Here is a 26,808-nt window from a genome sequence, read left to right as displayed (position 1 = left end):
AAAATATCTTAAATTCTTGTAATTTATCAAATTTATACTTGAGCAGCAAGAGAACCACCAGTCTGAAAGGGCGTTCACACCGGACGCAGCTCTCATGGCAGGGGAAAGTCATTGGACGGTCTGCAACGTCATGGCCAGTGGGAAGGGAAAACTCTATTCAGAAGTCACAAACTTTAGTAAAAAAAAAAATATGAGACAGTGAGACAGTGTTTTTTTTTTATTTTATAAAAACAATATTTGTGTTTATGTTAGAAAACCAGGTCATGCTTTGCCAGTGTACAACTTATTATCAAATGAAACTGACGAAAGTTAAAAGCATATTGTTTAAAATCACTACTTAACTTTCCAATGTACGCAGTGCTTACACAGATTATGTTTTATGCCTCATGCAGACAGTTCAGTGCCACTTACTGTTTCATTGGGTCAGACGATAATTCTGATTATCAATCATTTTTCAACACGGTAGAATTATCACTGCAAAACAATTACCGTGATTATTACGGTAATCAGTATTATCGATTATCGTTCCAACCCTAGTACATCACTTATTGATATTTTGACAGTTAAAATGTTTGATGTAGCGCTGGTTAAAATGAGTTGATGAATATTAAGTGCACATGTACGCTTGAAATTACCACTCTGTTTTAGCCAGATACTTGCTTTCCTTATCATTGCTGCACCTATATAAAAGCAAGGTACACTAAAATGTTATGACAGTAGCTTGAAAGTCCATTGTAAACATAGTCTTGAAGCATAAATAAAACAAACCAAATATTAAAGCACCAAGAAAAACAAACACTATATAATGTAATAAAATCATATACGTTATTACATCAAATATGATTGATTGAGACATGTAAAGTTCTATTACCTGTCCTTAGTGATAGGAGCCACTAGTGGTGCATACCAGTTAGATCCCACTTCACAATGAGCATCCAGATAGATCAGCACCTAGGGAGTTTTTCAGAACAAGAGCAGAAGATAAGCAGTTTTAAGGGAACCATTGTGTTAAACACAAAATATTTAGTCAAGTTATTTTTCTACTGTTTCTTTAGGATTAGACAAGTACATATGTATACCTCAGTAGTTATTTATGAAAAACTTTTTATAGCACAAATGACTTCTGTTCAGACACTCTTGTTTAGAGAACAGTGCAGTAAATTAGGTTAAATTAGTTACAACTTCAAAACATCAAAATCTTGCAGAAGTACTACGGACAAACTTAATAAAACCCAAATGCTTTGGGGTTTATAAAACACAAATGTCATTGATTCATTATTCATGTACACTGTAATTTATCAATTGTGAAATTAAACCAAAAATACTCCCCCATGAGTTTGTAGGAATTTGGGTGAAACTAGTTAACGCTCAAGCTGAAAAGGTATCTATTCTTTGGCATTTTTTAAAGTCCAGTAATACTGCCAAGGACAACAAAATAAAATGAATACCAGTTTTATATTTACCTGGCCAAGCACAGCATTTTTTGCCCCAATGCTCCTTGCTTGAATTAAGCCCTCTCTCCTCTCGTTTCGAAACAATTTTACCAAGCCATTCCACTGCTTTATGTATTCCTCCAATTTTTCTTTCAAGTGAACTGGAGAAAATTTGAAAACAATAAATCTTTACCTTTCACATAGTTTAGAAAAAGACAAAACGAACAACCGGAAAGACAGTTAAAAGTATGACAGTTATCAGTATGAATCTGATAAAGCAAGGTCCTGCCATTTGGAGTGACCTTGGTACATGAGAATACTGATCAAATGACTTTAATAATCTTCTGTACTCAGTGATAGATATTTTACTGTATAAATATTAGAGAGGGTTCCACCCACTCAAAATCTAAAAGGCATTCACACAAGCCTGAAAGACCTGCTTCAAAAAGGAGAGAAACCTGTTTTCCTAGGACAGTTCAAATAGCTTTTACAGTCTTACCATTAACATTTCAGGATTCTGCAACTGTTTGGAGTAGGAGCAGAGCAGTGGTTTAAAGCTAGCTGGTCTAAAAAAACAACCAATGCACACCTTTAAGTTACTTGGCATTGGGATCAGATACTGCAATTGTAGCTGCTTGTCTTTATTAACAACAGTGTTTAGTCAGTGATTATAAATGAGTGGATTAACCGGGTCACTGCTATTTTATGGGTCTGCAAACATTACTCTACTATAAAGCAATGTTATCTACACGTGTGCTGTAGTTAATCCTGTATTCCACTTAAGAATTATACAGTTCAGAAGCATTACACAGATCCAGTAGTCATAACATTATTTGAATGGTTTAAACTGTTGAAAATAACATTTGACCTATTACTGTGTTGATTTCAATGATGCAGCTATATTACACCACATAATTTACAGTACTTATTTTTTAATATTTTACCTTTATTACTGAAGTCATCAATCAGTACAATTTCCGCTAGGTATCTTCTAGGTGTCCGTTTAATAACGCTATGCACAGTTCTCATTAAGGTGGACCATCCTTCATTATGGAAGACAATAACAATACTGCTAGTAAGCAAGTTCTCATCATAATGCCAGAACTTGCACCTAGAGGAGAGAAATCAGTGGTGATACAACTGCAGAGAAAAGCTTAAAAATGTATTTTCTACAAATTGACTGGGTTGTTTAATTCCTTTTTGTTATTTTTGAATAGTCAGTCACCTAATTTCATGAATAGGTGGGGCTACAGTATCCGAGTAGGCTCTGCATATTGAATCTTGCTTCTTACTAGCAACGAGTAGCACTAATACGAAGTGTATATTGTAAATTACCTCTTACTTAGCTTTGTTAAATTATATTTATAACAAAACTTTTTTTTTCAACTTATTCTTTAAAGTGAAAACCAATGATCATTCAAATGAAATTCCAACGTGACTTTGCTACTGTACATACACATAATACAAAGAGGAACTGCATATGGGGGTGGGGGGTAGTTTGAAAACGGCAGGTGCATACTGCTACAAAGCTCGTACCGAGAACCTCTGATAACAAGCTCAGCTGCTGTTCTGAGAAAGACAGTTCTTGTGGCTTTACTACAAGTGTTTGTTTGCACTGTCAGTTTAAAGAATGAAGACATATTAACTAAAACAGAGGTCAGAGAACCATTGGCAAACTCAGATCACAACATGGTCTCATTTAAGGTGTTTAAAACCCAAAAAGTAAAAACTAAAGCTAAGGTTTACAATTTTAAAAAGGCAAACTATGAAGGAATGAAACAGAGACTAACAGAAGTAGATTGGAGTAAAACATTCACAGAAAGAGGATGTCTATATATAAAAAAAAAAAAAAAAAAATTAAAACTAGGAGGCACAAACAAATACATCCCAAAAGTCGACAAATCAAAATCTGAAACAAAAGTGGCCATAATGGTTTAACACATCAACTAAAAAAAATATTCGTCGAAAAAAGGCACTTTACAGAGCGTTTAAAAAGGGACCAAGAACAAAGTACACAGAAGAGTACTTGAAACTGCAAGTCAAAAAGGAAGTAAGAAAAGCCAAGACAGAGATATAAATGAACACTGCCATGGGGGCTAAAACCAAATTTCAAAAAGTTTTTCCTATATTATAACAGCAAAATAACACCCAGGGAGGAAATAAAATGTCTAAGAGATACAAATGGCAACACCACAGATGAATTAAAAAAATAGCAAATGTTATTAAATGATTATTTCACAAGTTTTTACAAAAGGACAATACGAACAACATGCCCCACATGTCGACCTCTTCCTATCCAGTTTTAAATAACTTCAGCATAACAGGCAGAAGTGTTAAAGGGACTATGAGCTCGTAAAATAAACAAATCCCCTGGGCTGGATGAGATCCTCCTAGTAGAACTCAAATAAATGAAAGAAGTTGTTTACAAACCGCTAACTAAGATCATGCAGCAGTCTCTTGAGACAGGGGTTTTACAGACAGACTGGAGTAATACCGATCCACAAAAAGGGAGACAAAACGGAACCAGGTAACTACAGACCAATAAGCCTGAATTCTATTATATGTGAACATATAGAAAGTATAATAAGATCCAAAATGTAAAATTACCTATAATGGCTCTCAAAAGTATTCACCCCCTTGGACTTTTCCACATTTTACTGTGTTACAACATGGAATCAAAATTGATTTAATTAGGAGTTTTTGCCACTGATCAACACAAAAAAGTCCATAATGTCAAAGTGAAAAATAAAATCTACAAATTGTTCTAAATTACAAATATAAAACAGAAAATAATTGAGTGCATAAGTATTCACCCCCTTTGCTATGACACACCTAAATAAACTCTGGTGCAACCAATTGTCTTTAGAAGTCACCTAACTAGTTGAATGGAGTCCACCTGTGTGCAATTAAGGTGTTTCACATGATTTCAGGTTAAATACACATATCTCTGGGAGGTCCCAAAGTTGGTTAGTACATTTCCTAACTAAAACTACATCATGAAGACAAAGGAACATTCAAAGCAAATCCGGAATAAGGTTCTTCAAAAGCACCAATCAGGGGTAGGATATAAGAACATTTCCAAGGCATTGACTATCCCCCGGAGCACAGTAAAGTCCATTATTTAGAAATAGAGAGAATATGGCACAACTGTGAATATGTCTAGAACAGGCCGTCCCCAAAAACGGAGTATCCGGGCGAGAAGGGCACTAGTCAGGGAGGTCAACAAGAGGACTATGGCAATTCTAAAGGAGTTACAGTCTTCCACGGCTGAGCTGGGAGACACTGTGCATAGGGCAACAATAGCCTGGGTGTTTCACAAAACTGGCCTTTATGGGAGAGTGGCAAAAAGAAAGCCATTGTAGAAAAAAACTCACATGAAATCTCGGCTAGTTTGCCAGAAGGCATGTGGGAGACTGAGACCAAGTGGAAGAAGATTCTATGGTCTGATGAGACCAAAACAGAGCTTTTTGGCCTGAATGCTAAGCACTATGTTTGGCGCAAGCCTAACACTGCGCATCACCCGGAGAACACCATCCCTACCGTGAAGCATGGTGGTGGCAGCATCATGCTATGGGGATGCTTCTCTGCGTCAGGGCCTGGAAAGCTTGTGAAGATAGAGGGCAAAATGGATGCAGCAAAGTACAGAGAAATCCTGGAGGAAAATCTGATGATGTCTGCAAGAGACCTGGGACTTGGGAGAAGATTCATCTTCCAGCAGGACAGTGACCCCAAACATATAGCAAAGCCACATTGGAGTGGCTTGAAAACAAAAAGGTCAATGTCCTGGAGTGCCCAGTCAAAGCCCGGAACTCAATCCAATTGAGAATATGTGGAAAGAGTTGAAAATTGTTGTTCACCAAAGGTCCCCATCCAACTTGACGGAGCTTAAGCAATTTTGCAAAAAAGAATGTGCAAAGCTGGTAGAGACCTATCCAAATAGACTCATGGCTGTAATTGCTGCCAAAGGTGCCTCTACCAAATATTGGCTCAAGGGGGTGAATACTTATGCAATCAATTATTTTCTGTTTTGTATTTAATTCAATTTAGAACAATTTGTAGCTTTTATTTTTCACTTTGACATTATGGACTTTTTTGTGTTGATCAGTGGCAAAAACTCCTAATTAAATCAATTTTGATTCCATGTTGTAAGAATAAAATGTGGAAAAAGTCCAAGGGGGTGGTGAATACTTTTGAAAGCCACTGTACATGGTAACAGTATCCAGCATGGTTTTAAGAATGGGAGATTGTGTCTAACTAACCTGCTTGATTTATTTTGAGGATGCAACATCGACAACGGATAATTGCAAAGCGCATGACATGATTTACTTAGATTTCCAGAAAGCTTCCGACAAAGTCCTGCATAAAAGATGATTTCTCAAACTGAACGCAGGAGGGATTCATGAAAATGCATGTACATGAATTAGGGAGTGGTTAACATGTAGAAAACAGAAAGTACCGATTAGAGGAGAAACCTCAGAATGGAGTGAGGTAACCAGTGGAGTACCACAGGGATCAGTGTTAGGTCCTCTGCTCTTCCTAATTTACATTAATGACTTAGATTCTGGTACAGTAAGCAAACTTGTTAAATTTGCAGACAACACAAAAATAGGAGGAGTGGCAAACACCTGATCTAGACAGCATTCAGACCTGGCAGACACATGGCAAATTACATTTAATATAGAAAAGTGTAAGGTACTGCATGCAGGCAATAAAAATGTCTATTATAAAATACCATATGGGAGAGACTGAAATTGAAGGAATCTATGAAAAATATCTACAAATTTATGTTGACTCAGAAATGACTTCATCTAGACAATGTTGGAAAGCTATAAATAAGGCCAACATATACAGCTCTGGAAAAAACTAAGAGACCACTGCAAAATTATCGTGTTTCTCTGGTTTTACTATTTATAGGTATGTGTTTGGGTAAAATGAACATTTTTGTTTTATTCTATAAACTACCGACAACATTTCTCCCAAATTTCAAATAAAAATATTCTCATTTAGAGCATTTGCAGAAAATGACAACTGGTCAAAATAACAAAAAAGATACAGTGTTGTCAGACCTCGAATAGTGCAAAGAAGCACCCCCAGATCATCACCGATCCTCCACCACATTTCACAGTGGGTGCGAGACACTGTGGCTTGTAGGCCTCTCCAGGTCTCCGTCTAACCATTAGACAACCAGGTGTTGGGCAAAGCTGAAAATTGGACTCACCTGGGGGTGCTTCAGCAAGGCTGGAATCGGGCAGATTTGTCTTTGTGAAGGACGCATGAATCAAGCCAAGTACAAGGTTGTCCTGGAAAAAAACTTGCTTCCTTCTGCTCTGACAATGTTCCCCAACTATGAGGACTGGTTTTTCCAGCAGGACAATGCTCCATGCCACACAGCCAGGTCAATCAAGGTGTGGATGGAGGACCACCAGATCAAGACCCTGTCATGGCCAGTGCAATCTCCAGACCTGAACCCCATTGAAAACCTCTGGAATGTGATCAAGAGGAAGATGGATGGTCACAAGCCATCAAACAAAGCAGAGCTGCTTGAATTTTTGCGCCAGGAGTGGCATAAAGTCACCTAACATCAATGTGAAAGACTGGTGGAGAGCATGCCAAGACGCATGAAAGCTGTGCTTGAAAATCAGGGTTATTCCACCAAATATTGATTTCTGAACTCTTCCTAAGTTAAAACATTAGTATTGTGTTGTTTAAAAATGAATATGAACTTATTTTCTTTGCACTATTCGAGGTCTGACAACACTGCATCTTTTTTGTTATTTTGACCAGTTGTCATTTTCTGCAAATAAATGCTCTAAATGACAATATTTTTATTTGAAATTTGGGAGAAATGTTGTCAGTAGTTTATAGAATAAAACAAAAATGTTCATTTTACCCAAACACATACCTATAAATAGTAAAACCAGAGAAACTGATAATTTTGCAGTGGTCTCTTAATTTTTTCCAGAGCTGTGTGTGTATATATATATATATATATATATATATATATATATATATATATATATATATATATATATATATAGTGAAAAGTGTTGAATTTAAATCAAAGGGAAGTAATGTTAAAACTTTACAATGCGTTAGCAAGACCTCATCTAGACTATTGTGTTTAGCTCTGGTCACCTCGCTACAAAAAGGATATTGCTGCTCTAGAAATAGTGCAAAGAAGAGTGACCAGAATTATTCCAGGTTTAAAAGGCATGTCATATGCAGGCAGGCTAAAATAATTTAATTCAGTTTTGAACAAAGAAGACTAAGCAGCGATCTGATTCAAGCATTCCAATTTTTAGAAGACAGAATGTCGACCCAGGAGACTTTTCTGACCTGAAAAAACAAGGACCAGGGGTCACAAATGGAGATTAGATAAATGAGCATTCAGAACAGAAAATAGGAGGCCCTTTTTTACACAGAGAATTGTGGGGGTCTGGAACCAGCTCCCCAGTAATGTTGTTGAAGCCAACACCCTGGGATCCTTCAAGAACCTGCTTGATGGTATTCTGGGATTAATAAACTACTAACAACCAAATGAGCAAGATGGGCCGAATGGCCTCCTCTCATTGTAAACTTGATGTTCTTACTATCTATTGCAAACCAAGGATGTTCCAGTAGGTACAATACATACACCATGAAAATGTACTTGATTAAAAAAATTAAGACTGGTGGTAAGAAGTCATCGTCATCCTTGGCACATGTCAATTTTCAAAGTTTGCTGTTCGTAAAACACATAGCATGTGAATGATCTTATTTCTCAAAAATTCAGAACACCAACAGTAGTGTTCTACTTGGTATTTGAGTACCAATAAATCTAAATAGATTGACTTTATTCCCTCCTACAGCCTGCATAGTTTTAAAAGACAGAAACAAAAGAACATTTGTTTAACATTATGCAGCTACAATACTGCTCCACAAAGCAGCTTTCTGTATGTTTCTAAACAATCCTGTGAATGTTACTACCTGAAGATGTTATAATTGTGTATGCAAGCTTTCCGAGGCCTTTCATTGGGACTCATATTACATTATGATGGTATAACGTAAAACCAAGGTCCTTCTGTAAGTGACTGCAACAGCAGTTGTTGATGCATAGTTCACCCCCTAGTCTCTGTAAGTCACTGTGGATAAAAATATCACCTAAATGACTAAATAATTAAGCCAACGCTTTCTTCTCTATCAAAAAAAAAAAAAGATTTTCATTCTAGTCCACTTCTGAAGAGGTTAATTATATATCAATTTTGGACTGCCACACTCACTGCCGTAAGACAGGAAAAGCTGAACAGTAACTATGTTACCTGACAATAAACCATCTTCTGTATGGCTTGGTGATCCCCTGGCCACACCCCTCTCCTACACAGAGTAATTGATCTTGCATGACAGAAAACATTTACCATCATCCCAGAGTCCAATAAGCTTTGCCTTTCTGCAATCCAGAAAAATTTGAGTTATGGAGTTTTTTTAAACACTCAAATAGATTTTTGTACTCAGCGTTTGAGGCAGACAGCGATAAAAAAAATCTTGAAGGCTACAACTGGGTCAGGCAGTTCGACGGCCTGGTATGCAAACAGAATGAATTATCCAAAGCCTGTTGCAACATGAACAGATTGAATGGAGGAGGCAGAGCTGTGAGTTGCTCAGTTGGGCGTACTAGTGCTAGTCACAAAGAAAAACAAAACAAAAACACAACGCTAACGTTTGACAGGAAAATCCAAACAAACCTCCATATTTCACACATTTGTCTTGGGTTTTAGTGGAAAGTCTTACAACTGACCATAGACCACAAAGCCTTGCCCTGAGGTGTTAGCAGAAGGGTGTTAACTTAGTGTGGCAAATCATAGTTAACCAACTAGATCTATTAATAGTTAGCAGACATTTTTTCTATGGTGTTTTGAATGTTAAGTAAAAAATAAAAAATAAATCACACACACACATTATATATATACTAAACTGTGATGGGATCTTGACTCAAATTCTGCGCTGTTCATTTCTGCTTTTAAACTGATAATGGACAGGGTTTGTAAATCTTTCACGATAAAAATCAACCCAAACATTTGGAGCAGGACTATATTTGTAAGTGAAGAAGGACAATAACATGTTTTCAAACATCATAGGAACAGCTTGTTCACAATTACAAACTTTCAGTGGCTGAATTAAGTTTAAATTGAATTAAAAACAATATCTGCTACAAATTCAGTGGTGTGTATTAATTCATGTCAATAGATTAAATGAAATGCAACAAAACAAACACAAATTTAAAAAATGTGTACAACACTTTGCGACTGCACTGTAATTAAACAGGAACGAGACAAAGCTATTGTACAAGCTCACTCGTACTAGTATGGTTTGCTTTCTGTAAAGAGAGCAAAATGAAAAATATAACGGACAGAGATCCGTTTGCCATGTGACTTTCTTACACTGTGATCAGGCAGTCATTACGAAAGAGTTAACAGACAACTGAAATTGAATATGTAAAGGGCAGTGAGGTGCCAGCTGCATGCAATGCAAACCCTCACCTATCCCTGATCTTATCTGCACTCATGGCTTGGCAGTGTTCTCACATTCAAAGAGAGGATTAATCAGGTTGTATTGTGTGCAACAGCAGCTCTGGGAGTGCAGATCAATGGCGGTAGCTCTAGGGAAAATGAATTATCACCCCCCAACACCGCACACAGTGGGGCTGAGGAAAACCTGAGGAGAGGTAGGAATACATTAGCATCAAAAGTCCAGCAATACAGTACACTGCAGTCACAGTGCAATATGAGGTATACCTATCAAGCCCTACACCTTATACATATACCCCCCCCCACATATCTCTAAACCCCATCACAAGCACTAAACCATAAACACTGCACATGGGAATGATTCTACAGTGTGAAGGTACAGTAGGATAAGGGACTTGCAAGAAAGCTAAACTGTAAATACTGTCACATGTAGACACATGATGCAGTAGCATGCTGGTCCAAGGAAAGTGGAGGAAGTTGTGAGTGACTACTTTTACTGTAAGATTGAAATTGCACTCACTTTGTGACTCACAGTGCCATCTACTGGCAACATTTTGTGCTGTCTATAACAAATATTGTACAATTTCAATTTTTTCATCTGTATTCAATCAACATATAAGTACTAAGTTTTATCTATTTTAATTTAATATTGGTGGACTTTGTTTCATCTGGCATATATCAAGTTGAATACGCAGTTGTATTTTTGAAGGCTGTTATGTAATTTATGTTCTTACAATGTCAAATATTTCTAACAAATGGGTTTTACATACAAGAACCCACATTTATTTCAAGTTATGTATTTTGTTTTCTTACTTTTAAAATGCCTGATTTTGACAAATAAAACCTCCCCACCAGGAGGAACAAGAAGGGGCGGGGATTTAACTGGCCTATCAGTGACTTGTTTTATTAACAAGCAAGCGCTAAAACAGAAACTGCCGAATCACTCACTTATTCGATTGCGCACACACTCGCTTGTTAGTGAGCCAATAGGTGTGTTTACACTTGCTTTTCATAATACTTCCGATTGTTCTGGAATCCTATCTGTTTCGGAACAGTGCGTTTACACATCTAGGAAACAGCTGGGGGTGCTTCTCTCAGGAAAAGCATGAACAATTAAACATCAAGTGCAACGCCTAATTGATAGCTCTCATCAGTCGACAATTCATGCCTTTTTTAGATAACACAGTCTATAACAGATAACCCCCAGTCTATACATCAAAAAAAATTACAAACAAATGCATTAGGTTGAAAATATTTATATGGAAGATGAAAATCTTTTCTTGTTTGTGTTTATGAGTTATGGGAAGGCAGCACTGTGTTGAAGTTAAAGCTTGGAGTGTGGTGCCTGTTGTGTATTTTCTCCAATCTTGCCGGAATATTTCTTCAGCAAAGTATACTGGAATCCGTCCTCCATTCCTCTCAGTCCGGAATGCAAACTCAACTTTTGTGAGACTAAGAGGACGGATTCCGGAACGCGTTCGCTAGCGTTTACACTACTAAAATATTCCGGAACGTGTCAATTGTCCGCTTGTTCCAGAGTATTTGTGCTAGTATAAACACACCTAATGTTTCCAGCTGCCTGTCACAGACCTTTTGCTGCCAGTTAAACTGACGGATGGCTTCAGTCTCTGCCCATCAACTAGCTGCAAGGGGCATTTACCAGTTAACGGAAACGCTGTGTATGAAGACAACATTTTGATGGAGTGGCCATATGGATTAGTAATGATTACAAAAAAAAAAAAAACACCTTGTTGATAACGAAGTAACCATGACTGTTAATTACTGGATCTCATTTTAGCATCCATATTGCATTCATCCAAATCCAACAACAGAATAAACAGGAAAAATCTGAGTTCCAAATTACGCTGCTTTATTTAGCCAGTAATAGTATTCACCTAAATGCACATCATTCTGTTCTGGACTCTAATTCTACTGCTTGTTTTCACTGTTCAGAAAAAAAAAAAAAAAACGTAATCTGTCTCCAGCCTTTTCGCTCCGTATAAAAGTAGTGCACTGCACCAATATTCCTAACTCAGTTGGCATGACTAAAAATAAATAAATAAATAAATAAATAAATAAATAAAATGAATAAACATTAAACCACAGCTTTTGCACTTTTCATTTTCAACAATATAAAACATGTGCAGCAGTTTTTGCCAGGGATATAACAATATTCCTATTATTTCCATATTACAAGTTTTTAGAGAGGTTAGCAGCATAGTAAAAAAAAGTTAATGTAAAACAAAGAGGCTATATGTGAATAGGAAATTCTCTTAACACTACCTCTGGAAATAATGTGTACAGTCTGTTCTTGATGCCATCATTAACCAAAACAGGAATTGACGAATTTCAGCCACCTTCTAAGAAAAGAAAGCCTCTGTATCATAAATACAAATCATGGATATTTAACATTGGTATTTACATGCACTGGATATGACCCAAAGCCCCAGTGGACTTTTAAACAAAAGAAACAGGAACTTTGCCATCAGCAACTTTCAATGCGCGAAATGACAACAGTGCTTGATCAACTGGCAGCAAAGATTCAATCCCAGAGATCTCATTAAGTTAGGCTATACACACACACACAAAAATGTGTTTAAAAATGCTGTTGTGTAAAAATGCGTGGCAAGTGGTCCGTGGGAAAAATCCAAACACCAAGGTGGTGCCTACATTAAAAAAGGCTGGGAACCACTGCTATAGGGTGATTAAAAAGTTTTGGCCACAGCTGTAGAGACGTAAACAGGTCATCATTTTTAATCAAGGATAATTTGATTTATAAATCAGAATAAATACTATTATAACAACTGATAGAGTTTGCAAAAAGCCTTTGAATTGTGTCATTTCATCTACTAGGGGGTATAAATCCAAATGCAGGAGCTATAGCGCATTTCGGCACTCAGTATTTGTACAACGTATCTAGTCTCAGTGGCTTTTTTGCACTTCTTGGAATACCCCCATCATGAATGCTGTCTTATAAATATCAGAGTTATACAGCCAAAATAGTTTAGTACCCAATTCCAACCCCTCAGTTTCCTTCTTGTCTTGCAAGTCGGGCATGCAAGGGTCTCATCACAACAGATGAAACAAGTGAGAACAAGTACTATGAAGACATGTCATCTCAATTGGGGTACCCAGAGTAAATAAATACAACTCAGAAGGACTTTGGTGGAGACTCAGTAAAAAATACAGCTCCCTTCTTATAGTTCCCATTTAAATGTAAGTTTTCAATCAAACATTCTAATGTGGCTGTGTATATTAGGTGTTTTGATGAAGAGTCTAAAATAGTTCCTAACACTTTTGCTACTGCAATGGTTTGTTAGGACAGTGTCCTTATATGACTGGAAGTTCACAAAGCCGTAAAACAGGGAAATAACACAGGTCAGAAACAGCACAGTACTTTTTCATTGAATCTACCTCTGTGAATGAATATCAGATCTCTGATGCCCTAAAACTGCGATGAAGTAGACTACTTACTCTTCATGGCGCAGGTCACTTATAGTGCGTTCCAGGGAGATCATATCGCTTGCCACCATGTTGAAGCCAAACTCTTTGACACTAGCTTGGATGGCATCTTTGTAATCTGGCCCAAGCACGAATGGCTTTGCTCCCTCACCTGGACCACCAGACACTCCTTGGGGCTCAGGTTCTTTCAGTTCAAAGTTTCCCAACACTCCAGGTCTCAATATAGGATCTGGGTAGACATGTTTCTGTGGCTTAAAGTTGACATACTGTTTCTGCATTATATTCTGTTGATCATCTGCACCAGCTTGCGGGGGATCAGGTGGTCCTTTTTTACCATCACTCTTTTGTCGGATGGACTCTAGGTCAACTTCAACCCCTTCTACATGAGGCCAGGGGACCACAGGATTAAATTTTTCCAAGTCGTTCACATTGGGCAGAGGATTGCTGGCAAGTCTTTCTTCCTGCAGTAAAAAGATTGCCAGAAAAAGAAATTAAAACACAAGAACACTACTTGACAAATGTCTTTCAACACCACAGCTCTTTCAAGAAAAAAATGACACTGTTGACTATTAGTTACAGAACATGCCTGAAAGCAAAATAAAATACATTTTTAATTGAAACTAACAAATATATTTGAAATCATTTGCTACGGATTTAGTTGACTAGAAAAATGGTACCTAACAAGAATACCTTATTTCCTGACAAAAACCGTTTAACTTCTCATAATACAGAATCTTGAGGTTTTTAGGTTTGTTTCTTGTGCCTGTTCAGGTTTTGTTATGCATAGTTAACATAATTCAAAGCACATACAGTACAGTATGGTTATCCACCCAGACTATACAGCAGTAGCCTAGCACAGTGACATTCAAGCTTCTGTGTAATTTGTGGTATGTCTATGCTCATAGCACAAGCCTGACAGACAAATCTGTGATTTAAACAAACACTAAATGCAAAAGTAGATACTGTAACACATGCTTGTTTGCATACTGTAGCTACACTTGCTTTTTATGTCCCTAGTTTAGCACCTCACTGGTCTCAACTGTTTTAAAAAAAATGCCACAGAGCCCCTATACAAAAAGTATGCAAGTAAAATGCATCCCCCACCATAGATGTATATACAAACCTGGAGCTATCATAATGAAAGAATACTGACAGTTCATCATGACCTATATTCATTTTACAGTAATTAAACATGGTACAGAGGTACATCAAGAAAGACAGGCATGCATTTCTTAATATCCCCAACATCTTCTACTCTTCATACCTTGTGCTAAAGAATGCCCTAACATTCTTCAGCAGTTCTTCTGCAGTTATATATATGAAAAGTACAAAGACATTAAATGACAAAGTAGCTAAACTGTAACAATTACGGCACCAACACAGACACCCCATTTTAATACTCTGAAATACTTTATTATATATGAAAAGCAAATCTGAAATAGACTGAGATGTGTCTAAAGGAACCTCAATTCATGTTATGTTGGCAGACAATGTCAAAATACTGGCCCTAAACAGCACTAAATGTAATTGTTATAAGTTATAGTTTGAAACAATTATTTTCAAAATCAGTGGGATGACAGGAGTATCTAGCTGACGTCATGCCTCTGCTTGAAAAATAAGGTTGTCTGACACATATGTAATTAGGTGGGGCAAGTTATGGAACAAAGGCGAGTCAATGTGATTCTCCCTTGTGATTTAGTTCAAAGCACTATCATAACTCCACAGTTAAAATAGAAGCAGTGTAGTCCGTCGCCTATCCGACTGTGGTGAGACCAGAGTAAAGCCGGATATCTAAAAAGTCAGAAATTGAATCATGTTTTAAATGCCATTATACACAAATTATATATTATATACACAAATACTACGTTTACGCAATTATTGTTTTGAGACTGAGCTTTTATCAGGGAGCTCCCCTAAATCCCTTGTTTAGTAAGACACATGTCATGTGGGTGCATGCATTAGTAAGATGCATGTTGTTTGGGTGCATGACTCTGACTACTTGCCTAGCTGTCAACTTGCTTACTTAATCTGGTATCCAACCCTGGTTCTCTCTCACTCACACACACGTCAGCGAATTTCAGCTTCTTTAGCCCAGTTGGCTTTGGTTTTGCAGCAGCCCCAAGGTGAATAAATGAAACCTTTTTCTACATTACACCCCATTGGAACACAGTTACCTGCTGATTACATGCCACATCTGGTAAATCACACATACCAGGAACATCAGGTACTTCATGAATTACAATAAAAACATAGTACTTACAACATACATTTACACAAAAAAAAAACCCTATTCATGCTGTCTACACATACCTTAGTGTCAGATAAATTATACACTAGCAAAATGCATAGGTTTAGAAAAATAAATAAAAATTAAATGCTAAGCCACAACTCACCTTCCTGTAGCATTTTTTATAAGAGCTTGAACATGGCAGGTTGGGGTGGGGGACAGGGGATGACACTTAAGCAAAAATTAACATACAAAGTTTAAAAGTACTGAACAGTTCATTATAATGTTTGTTTGTTTTGGCTCGACTATTAAATTGTGCACAATATGTATTTTACAATATATGGTTTTAAAATAAGTACAATATAGAAGTCTAAATATATGTTTCGATGTTTATTTGGGCTGCCACAAATGTCTACCTTCTCTGCAAATTCCATGGTCAAAAAACTGTAAAATAAGAGCAGTCGTCTACTCTCTCTTGAAATGAAAACAGGACACATTGCCAGTTTAATAATCTCTTCGAACAATTTGCTCTGTGATTAATAATGATTTTGGCTTGGTTCTTTTATCCTGCTTTTCTTCCTATGATCAGGCAGCAGTTGTATTCCTATACTAATCATTCTTATTAAATGAATTATTTAAAACATAAAAATAATGACATACGTTTATTAGTATTAATATTATGTCCTGACTGTAGTGTTAATCTTCTACTTTAAGTGCATTCCTGTACATAACTACAGCATACTGACGGTATGCACACATGTACAGTGCAGTCAGATTGGCTGGAAAACCGCATGTTTTGAAAGCATCTAGCCAAGCGGGTAAATATTGTCATTGGCGGTTTGGCTATTTTTACCATGCACTCATTAGTGCAGTCAGGAGGTCCAGATAAGCTGCGTACCTCCCGTTTTTACGCATTAAAAAAAAAAAAAAAACGAAATACGCACTAAATTTAAAATATAATACATAAAAATATGTATAGCAAATTTGCTGCACAGCTTGTTTGCCTCCCCTCCCAGAATACAATGTCTTTCATTATTAGGGAACCGTAGACAAGAAATACCAATCCAACAAACATGATCCAATCTCTGGCTAGCCCTCTTGTCTTTGCAGCCAGTCACAGTAAGAATAAGAAAAATTCAAAGCTACACAGGTTGAAGAGTAAAACACGCGCAGTCCAGTTAAAAATCCAACTGGAGCCATCGTCAGGGGCAACCGCTAAAAAAAGGTTGTATAAAATATTAATGCATTTGCTTATTTTATTTATCTGTAGGTTTCATACTGAAGTTTTAACATGTTCACTGAGTTTTCACACTGTGCTTGCTCGTGCATACCTAAACAACTTTCGCAAAGAAAGCAGGGAAGCACCTAATCAAATCTGGTACGTTATGCTGTTTTTGGTCTTTTACATCTTTAATTAAATGCATCATATTTTTCCACCATTGAGAAAACAGAATGCAGATATTTATCATATGCAATACATTGTGTCTTGTAAATTTTGTTACTTGTGCAACTTTGTGGTGGACTTCTCATTTTTTCCTGTTTGTCATGAACTGTTTTTTTTTTTTTTTTTTTTTTTAGGAGAACTTGAATGTCTGTTTCCGGTTTAAGTTTGCAAAATCTGTTTGCCAATAGAAATACAATCAGATTGCAATTGCACCTGTACCAAAATCTGAGAGCATACCACTTTCAATGTGGCAGTGTACCATGTTCTGACATTACATTGATCATGTTTTGGTACATGTACCACTTTCTAACATGACACCGGTGTAGCATGAGAAACTGCACCCCATGCGGGTCTGTACAGTCATGTGACCTAACATGTCATTGAACAACAGCGTATGATATATTCCATCCTCTATCAACGGAAAGGTGGAAACAAAACTTCTTGTGTTTAAAATCAAAATCAAAAAAAGGTGGAAACAAGCACGTTGCGCTTGTTGTGTAGCCACTGCTCTCCTAGCATATACCTTACGTACGGCGCGGTACACAGTGTACAAGGTACTCGGCCCACGATACACTGTTACCACTGCTGTATTTCTAGTGACTTCTACTCTACGATAACGCTATCCAGTGTTTAATGCAGTGTGAGCAGTGCCTTTAGTGCTAATGCCAAAGTCAGGCCCATGTCAGGATCCCATCCCTGTACGGACTGCAACGCTGTCATCCCAAAGGAGGATAAACATACCCTCTGCGTGCGTTGCTTGGGTGTTCCTCATGCCACCTCTGCCCCTGAGAGGGACGTGGCATGTAGTATCAGTGCAGCCCTTCAGCCTTAGCTTGGAGGGCGAGCTCTGCGTCCTCCACGGCTGGAACGTCAGTGGCTCTGGCTCTGGGTGCTCCAGACAATATGTCGCAGGACTCCCTGATGGACGTTGCCAATGCGCAGGCTGCCCGCAGTCGCTCCTCGGCAGGCGAGACGGGTGAAGCATTCTAGGCAGGTGTGGGACATTATGGACCTCAAGAGTCCCTTGCTGAGGAAGTGCCCGACTCAGAGAGGCTCACTGTTTCCCGGCCTTCCCAGATTTTATGGAGGAAGTACGCTCCTCCTGGGATCGACCGGCTTCGGGTCCTAGTTTATCGAAACAGACCGCACTGCTTGCCTCCTTGGAAGGCGCAGATAAGCTCGGCCTGGCGGGGTTTCCCCCGGGAGACTCCACCATTGCAGCCCTGGTTAAGGCCCCGCCAGTGGGGGGTCTGGCTAGAGATCTGGCGTGCACGAACCCTCAACGTAAGGTGACGGAGACGCACCTGAAGCGAGATTACCGCATATTTGGACGGTGTACTGCGTGAGGCCCAGCTCCCTGAGCCGGTGGCCTCCGAGTTGCGTCTCCTGTCCAATATGCTGCTGCAGGTCTCCGGACTCCAAGGGCGAGCCCTTGGCCGGAGCCTAACCAGCTTGATTGTGGCTCGTAGAAAGCTGTAGCTGACAGAAGCCAGGGTCCCTGATGTGGATAAGGCCGCGCTGCTTGATGCGCCCATATCCCCAGGACACACTTTTGGGCCAGATGTAGAGGAGATATTACAAAGAGCACAGCGGGAACGTGAAGCATCCTGTCAGGTTGCCGCGTTGCTCCCTCCCAGTGCGTCTGCATGGGGTAGTTCAAGCCGCTGGACTTGAACTGTCACTAGAACAGTCCCAGTCCCCACAGCTCCGCTGGGTGCCCCAAGCTATCACCTTCAGGGCACGTTAGCAGGTAATCGAGCCAACCGGCAGACAGAGGGAACACAGGCCGTGGTCAGTAGGGCCAGCACCCTAAAACACTCACTCCAAATTGACCAGCTCCAGCCTCAGCAGCCCGGCAGCCTCAGACCCCCTTTTCGGCACAACAGCTGCAGTACTGGCGTGCTTGCACCTCAGACTCCTGGGTGCTCACCACCGTGCAAAACGGCTATGCACTGCAGTTCCACTTGGGACCTCCTCCCTTTCAAGGCATCACAAATACTTTAGTGACAGACCCTCTACAAGCCTCAGTACCTCAGAAAGAAATGGCTGCCTTGCTGTGCAAAACAGCCATTCGTCTATTAGATCTCCCACAAAGAGGGGTACTACTCAAGGTACTTTCTGGTACCCAAGAAAGACGTCAGCTTTCGCCCCATCTTAGACTTCAGGCTCCTGAACGGGTTCTTAAAAGAAAGTAGGTTCCAAATGCTGACGAACCGTCACATTCTCAAGTCTGTCCGATCAAGCGGATGGGAATGAATGGGAACGTCAAAATACGCGTCCCGCAAGTCCACCATGGTAAACCAGTCGTCCGGACGGACAGACTGAAGTATGTGACTATGAGTCAGATTTCGAAACCCTTTCCGTTTCAGAAACCGGTTGAGGAACCGCAGGTCCAGGACGGGGCAAAAGCCACTGTCCCTCTTCGGCACCAGAAAGTATCTCGAGTAGAACCCTTCTCCGAGAGAGGTGGGATCTACGAGATGAATGGTGTGCTTGTCCAGCAAGGCTGCCACTTCGGTCTGGAGCACCAAGACCTGAAACAGATCCGTCACATACGTACTCATGATGCCACGAAAAGAAGGGGGTCCCATGCGAAACTGAAGCGCGTAACCATATTGTACGGTTGTGAGCACCTACGCATCGGAGATGCAAGCGTGCCAGTAGTGCAGCTGTTGTGCTGTGAATTGGGTCGGAGGCCGCCAGCCCTCAGGGGCCCTGATGGGGCAGCTGAGGCAGGGCTGGCAGCGGCGGTTGCCTAGGGTGGATGGCCTGAAACCGCCTTCTAGAGCGTTTGCTGCGTGGTCTGACCATGGCCACGGCCACCACGTTGTGGGAGGGTCCTGCCTCTCACCTGAGATGAGGTCTGTAGGCGATGCCTAAGGTCACCTGGCGGGGCTGTGGGAACTGGCACCGTCCTGGTGACTGTCCGCCAAAGGTATAGCCTGGCGATATAGCCACATCCAAGAGCGTAGCCTTATCAGCGTCAAGCACCCGCGCCTGTGACAGCCACAGCTGTCTACGCGTGACCACTAGGCCCACCAGACTCCGGCCCAGGGCCTGCCCCTGAAGGCCGGAGATCTGGAGTAACATGTGCGATGGGAGCGGGGCGTTATGTAAACCAGTATACGCAACAAGCATACTGGATGCATTAGCCAAGCGAGTACTCTGGGTCCCCGCCACGTAAGCCGTCCGGACGTGCATCTCAGTAACCCTGCACTGCAGGTTCAGGCACACAGGGTCCCTGGGCATACCTCCTACCAATGGAGCCTTGACCAAGGCTGCGATGGTGGAGTCTACAGGGGAAACCCGGCCATTCCTAGCTTCTCTGCCCCCTCCAGCAAGGCCAGTGGAGAACAGTGTCTCAACTGAGCCGGCGCTGTGGCTGGGTGATTCCAAGAGGCGCTCACCTCCTCCATAAAATCAGGGAAAGCTGGGAAGTGTTGAGCTCGAGGAGCCACGTCATGCTGGTGAAAGACGGAACGATGTGGCTCTGCCTGCGCTGTTCAGGGGACCTGCAGGTACCGACGGGCACCTTACTAGCGCGCCGCTGCTGTCATCGAGGAAACCTCGGAACTAGGGGCCGCTTCAGCAGGGAATGCAGGCTCCATCTCGACCTCCATATTCGGAGGGAAAGCAGACTCCCCCCACAAGGCGGCGATAAAGAGTGTGTCCTCATCCGAGCAAAGCGCACGGTCAATCCGCTCACCCTGCTCTCCCTTGGAGAGGTCAGGGGAAAGTACAGAGACTGCAATCGGCACAGGGGCTGAGGGGGGCTCCATATGGGGGCCCAGGGCCAGAGCCAGTGGGGCCTGTTGCCTCTCCAAAAGCTCTATGATCCGGCCAGTCTGAGCTTCCATGTCCATAATATCCTGCGCCTGCCAGGACTTCTTCACCTTTCTAGCCGTAGGCGACAGGGAGCACCTGCGGGTAGACACAGATGCCTGCGCACAGGGAATCCCCCCAAAGGTGCTCTGTGATGGCATTGGGAGGTGTGGCTGGGAGTGGCCCGCTGCTGGGGACAAGGAATGCCCCCGTGCAACTCTTTCCAGGCGATTGGCAAGCACTCGGGGCTGAACAGCCTTGCAGATGTCGCAAGAGCCTTGCAGGGCTGAAGAGGCATGCTCGGGGCCTAGGCACAGAGCACACATGCTGTGCCTGTCCTCCTGTGGGATATTAGTCCCACAGGCCTAACAGGCATGGAAGCCAGCTCTGCTTGTCATAGTACCGAATGCACCGAGCACCATGTGCACAGAGCGCCGTGCAGCACTGGGTCTAAAGCACACCGAGTACCGTGCGTATTAAGTATAAGGCAATAGATACTGCGCGCACCACGTGCACAAAGCACCGCACCGCACAGAGCTCTGCTTGCACCAAGCACCACATGTACCATGCAGCACCAGTATATTGTGTACCACATGCACCGAGCATCATGCAGTACCCAGTATAACGTGCACCACATGCACCAGGCTACTGCTTGCACAGAGTACCGTGCAGGGCCAAGCACCGTGTGCACAGAGTACCGTGCAGCACCGGCGCTAACCTGTAGCGAGTCAATAAGCACCATGCGCACCGTGGTACTAAAGAAGCATGGGCTGAGTCTTACGCACCGCGCTATTAAAAAACACCAGGACAGCTATGCACGGTGCCTACCCTGACCACATGGTGACACATCTGAACAGCACGTAGCATACAACAGGGGGACAGGGCCAAAGCCGCGGCAGGCGATTGACTTTCACAACACAGAAACACTAAAACAGTTTTTAAATACAAAAAGTCAAATATTACAGTACAGATGGGGGAGAGCACACGGTCTCTTTGATTGTAAGACCCACACATGTGGTGAAGGCCAACGCAGCCCGCATACATCTCAACTTAACGAGGGAGCCTCGGTGAGGAGCATACGGCTGGTCCGGCTATAAGGAGCTGTGCAGCAGCTAGTCCTCTGCGCAAGCACAGGGACGTGCAGCTACAATCAAAACAAGGCCCAACCTGCAGCCCACAGGGGTCTGGTGGGCTAACTCGACAGCGGGGACAAGGCAAACCTAGCCCGTGGAGTAACAGTGCTCTCCCAAATAAGAAAGGGTGAAAAACACATACAATTCTTAACAATAATACTTACCGTACTAAGACATACAGACAGAGAGAAGCAGCCTGAGCGAGCAGGTGCTGATAGTTAGAAACAGGATAAAAAGGCTACAAATTAAAACTACTGATTCCGGGAAAAGCAGCGAAGCTGGCTTTCAGCACAAAGTGCAGGGGAACTAGCAGTAGCTTACGCAGCACTTTTTAAGAAGAAAAAGGCCTGAATGCAACACAGAGAGGTCTTCCCTACCAATCTTGAGACGAGAAAAGAGAGTGAGGCTCCCCTGCCTGACGGTTATGTACGTTTGGTAGGCGGGGCCGAGGGGGCCTATCCGCAGCTTTGATAGAAAGAGCTCAGCGACACCTACCATAACTATGTTTTGGTGGCCATCTTCGAATCGAAAGGGAACAAGTAAAGCATTTACAAATAAATGCATCGTTCATAACATTACCTGTGTTATTGTGTATATTAAATAAATATGTAACACATTTATGCTTTTGTAATATATATTTATGGCTTAAATATAAGTACTGTTTTGTTTTTTTGTTTTTTGCTGGTGCAGTGGGACAGTTATGATGGGGGTAGACGTCTTGCGTTACACCGGTAATATTTGTGCTATCACTGACAAACACTACGGGGGACTTACTGTAAATACATTTTTATTGTGTCAATTTTTATTTCAACGCGCACTCATTTCAAAGATATACTACTAAACTCGTAACAAATATCCAGTAACATAATAAATCATAAACCGCTACACAAAAAGTCAACTAATTACTGAAAACAAATAAACAAACAAACAAGTACTCGTCTTTCCTAAATGTATCGAATATATTTAGTCCAATCATGCATTAAAAACATGAAACACCGACAACCCTCACATATTTGCAAACCAGATACTGACACAGCATGCTAAAAAAAACAAAACAAAACAAACACACACACACAATGGCGATATCTTTTATGTTAAAAAAAATTAATAAAATTCAGGCCTGCTGTGTTGGGGGCCCATCCTGCTGTGTGAATTAAGTGCAAAAACACACACTTCTGGGTTTACTCTCGCCCAGCAACGCTCACTATTTTGTTGTACATCACAGTCTCCTCATTTTCAGAAAGCTAATAGTGTACACCATGGCGTACTATCAATGTTCTATTTAAATTGCATTCCATGCACTCGATACTCCTTGGTGTAATAAATAAAGAAATACAGATATAAATAACCATTGGATCTCCATGACAACGATCCGGACTATAAATAAAAGACATTGCCTTTAATATGGAACGGGAACGATACATACAAGATATATATATATACAAATAATTTTAAAAATAAATCACCTACCACTTGAGCAAATGGTTTCTCGTCGCTGGATTTGGGTGTACGAGATGACCAGAGCACAATCAAACCTATAAAAGTGCCCACGATTAGCAAACTGCGCAAAATAAAACCTATTTTTAACCTCATAATGAAAATAACACGAAACTAAATTGATTCAATTAAATGTTAAATGTAGGAGATATAGGCTGTCTCTGTTCCTGCCAGTGTTCGCCTTGTCCTGTTTGAATCCTGTTCAAATCCTTCTCTTCTCTGGTGCTGCCCCCTGCTTTGCCTTCCTGTATGTAAAACTTTTCACTAGTCTTACACCGGCATAGCCATGCGATTTATTACAGTACATGGTCCAAAGATTGAAAAGGGTGTGAACTGACTACCCAATCCTGGAAGCTGAATATTAGTGAACGTGGAATATTTTAAAAGACGGTTTGGGGTTACACTAAACACCTGGTGCATTTACCAGTGGCAGTGGTAATTCATACAATAATTTTGATATGTGTCACCATACTAATATTTGCAAATAGCTAACGGTGTGAAAGAAATTAAATAAGGGAACCTTGTATTTTATGAATTTTCACAGGTTACAAAAATATATGTATTGTAGTAGGTCTGAATGAATACAGACTGAGCTGAGTTATAGATATATGGAGACTGATTTTGTCTCCTTTTTAAAGGTCCTGGGTTTTATTTTTAAAATGTCATCTATGTGCTGCCTCTGCTCTGAGTCTGACTTCAGAACCTGAATTTTATGGTATCACTAGGTAACATGATTTGGAATCTTAATGGAAGTGAATGCCAGTGATATGTCACTGGTATTACAGACGTGTATAAATCCCGAAATCAGAAAGGGGCCCATCAGATTTTTTTCAGTACATTGCGACACAAACTCATCAGCCACGTAGACAGGTATTCTAACAATACATGTTTTTGAGAAGCAAAACGTCTATGTGCAGATACAGCATAGTATGTGAGAATGTGTGCTTACATGTCAAAACTGTACAAGACCTTTTTTTTTTTATTCACTCAGGTGAAACATATTTATCGTTCCAAAATATTTTATCATTACCTCAGCCAATACAATAAAAACGCATCCTAGCATGATCTTTGCATTATTTAATTTTGTACAGCCACTTATACATATAAATATAGGCCCAAACGCGACCATACATAACATAGCATTGTGGCATACGCCTTACTCCTGAATGCAACTGAAGGGTGTAACAAAGCCTGAAGGATGAATGTTGACAAGCCAAAAGTTCTGGTATGGCAAGGTGTGACAGGGTGCAGCCTGTCTGTGTGTTTTATGGTGTTTAGAGTGGGTGTGAGTCTGCTGTGTGGATTTGAGTGAATGAGTTTGTATGAGGAATGTGTGAAAGGTGCTGCAGCTGATGAGGTGCGAATTGCCCAATTAGCTGCAGCACCTGTATAAAAGGCAGTGGTTGGGAGTGTTAGCAAGTGAGTGTTTGTGACAGTGAAAAGAGCTGTGTGAGAGAGTGGTTTATTGGTGTATATTTTGTGTTTATAACTTGTTAATAGGGTTTTGTGTTTGTTCTTTTTATTTGGCCATTGTTACTTTTGTTTTGTGTATTTCGTTTAATTAAAGTCTTTTATTTTCACTTTCTGACTCCGAGTCTCCTTACCCCGACCAGCCTGTCACACAAGGGTATAGGGATGAGCAAACAAAACCCAAGGTTCTTTTATGTGAGTAAGAAAACACAAGAGATATGAGGCCAGATTTGTCAAGGCTTTGTCCTAAATGTACAGGAAGTTATTTTTGAGATCTTAAAATTATTTAGATATCTTTAAATGAACAAGCTGGATCGAAAGCCAGCATAAACCCGGACATCACTTTACCCCTGCATTTCACGGAGAATTGTAATACACCACTAGCACTTATTCACTGTCACTAGGAACTGTGTTTTATGTTTTGTCTTTAGTGTTGGTGTGTTAAAGTGGACTTTTGGTTGCGGGTCAAACCCGTGGGATTTACAAATACCAAGTGATATACGCCTCTGTGTCACTTCATCATTATTATTTACAGGTGTTTGCCATAAGGCTCAGGACATTGCTAATTATATCAATAAACACCCTTGCACCTAGAAATCCAAAAACTGCAAACTAACAAGAAATATTATATTTATATACTGTAGCAATCTGTGCACGAGTGTGTGTGTGCTATCCTGTCATTCCCACCATGTGTGTGTTAACCTGCATGTGTGTATAGGCAGTGCTCGCGCCCTGCCTGGGGTGTCACGTGCACAGTGAAACTGTATGTAGATTGGGTCTGTATTTGCTCCTCAGTGATTTGTGTTTGGTTCTGCCAGTCAGCTGCTTGCGTGGGACCGAGGGCCTGAGTGATTGGTCAGTGTGTATATAAATGTGCCCTTGTGTGTGTGTGAGCCAATAGGGCTGGGGGGGGGGGTCTCAATTTAGAAGCTGCCTGCGAGCAGCTCTGGGCTGTTTTGTGTCGGCCTGACCTTAATAATCATCTGAATGAGATCTTGCTGCAGTCCCTTTTGTTTACCCTGAAACGCTACATTGATGATCAGAAGTGGGATGGAACGAAAGCGCTGGGGATGAACAGAGGGAGCCAGGGGGAGACCAACCTGAGCCGGCATTCCATTACTGCTCGAGTGGATGCTGGCAAAGAAATGGAGCATCTCCATAGAATGGTAGCAGGATCGGGTCAGCTAACTAGATGGAAAACCGGAGAGGAGTCGGAGAACGCGTGGCACCCAAGGCAGAACGACAGGGCTAGTACAGGCCAAGTAGAGGACCCGGAAGGAGCACGGCACGCTGACGGAGAATGGCAGGACCCATCGGAACAGGACAGAGCAGCAGGAGGGAGCGCAACGCCCGAGGCAGAATGGTGGAACTCGGCCAGGCAGGGCAGTAGAGTCGGAGGGAGCATGGTACGCCAACGCTGAACGACAGGGCTCATCCAGCCAGTGGGAGACAGCAGAGATGTACCGCAACTCTCACCCTGACAGATAGTCAAAGCACGGAGGACACAACAGCACAGCCGGGGGATCAGGGTCCAACCACCCCCAGAGGCAGCTGACAACGCCGTGACTATGCCCACTACTTGCTGGTTGTATCCCTGGAGAGCCTGTCAGCACAGCCAGTGGATGGGACTCAAACCCCTAATGAAGTAGCAGACCGCGTACACAGTTCCAGGGACCAACTACAGGCTGCAAGTGTCTGGCGAGCTCTAGATCACTCAGGACTGTAACATTGTCTCTTCAGGGACGAAGAGAACTTGAGGGGGGAGCTATGTACCGATCCGTGCTAAGTGTGTGTGTGTGCTGTCCTGTCATTCCCG

At 41.2% G+C, this 26,808-nt stretch overlaps 1 protein-coding gene across 2 annotated transcripts in view; it reads right to left on the bottom strand.

Moving 5' to 3' along the window:
• Positions 1-23,782, bottom strand: part of LOC121297269 (N-acetylgalactosaminyltransferase 7-like) — a 33,524-nt gene extending 9,742 nt beyond the window's left edge. For both annotated transcript variants that reach the window (XM_041223491.1, XM_041223482.1), the window contains exons 1-5: positions 23,496-23,782; positions 13,412-13,860; positions 2,378-2,544; positions 1,464-1,594; positions 872-951 (exon numbers count right to left, since the gene is read on the bottom strand). In XM_041223491.1, the coding sequence (XP_041079425.1) occupies positions 872-951; positions 1,464-1,594; positions 2,378-2,544; positions 13,412-13,860; positions 23,496-23,618 (950 nt within the window). In that variant the 5' untranslated portion in view covers positions 23,619-23,782. The remainder of the gene's footprint in view (positions 1-871; positions 952-1,463; positions 1,595-2,377; positions 2,545-13,411; positions 13,861-23,495) is intronic.
• Between the last annotated feature and the right edge of the window lie 3,026 nt (positions 23,783-26,808).

This window comes from Polyodon spathula, chromosome 2 (genome assembly GCF_017654505.1).
Source record: "Polyodon spathula isolate WHYD16114869_AA chromosome 2, ASM1765450v1, whole genome shotgun sequence".
NCBI classification, from domain to species: domain Eukaryota; kingdom Metazoa; phylum Chordata; class Actinopteri; order Acipenseriformes; family Polyodontidae; genus Polyodon; species Polyodon spathula.
This window is presented reverse-complemented; position numbering and strand designations above follow the sequence as displayed.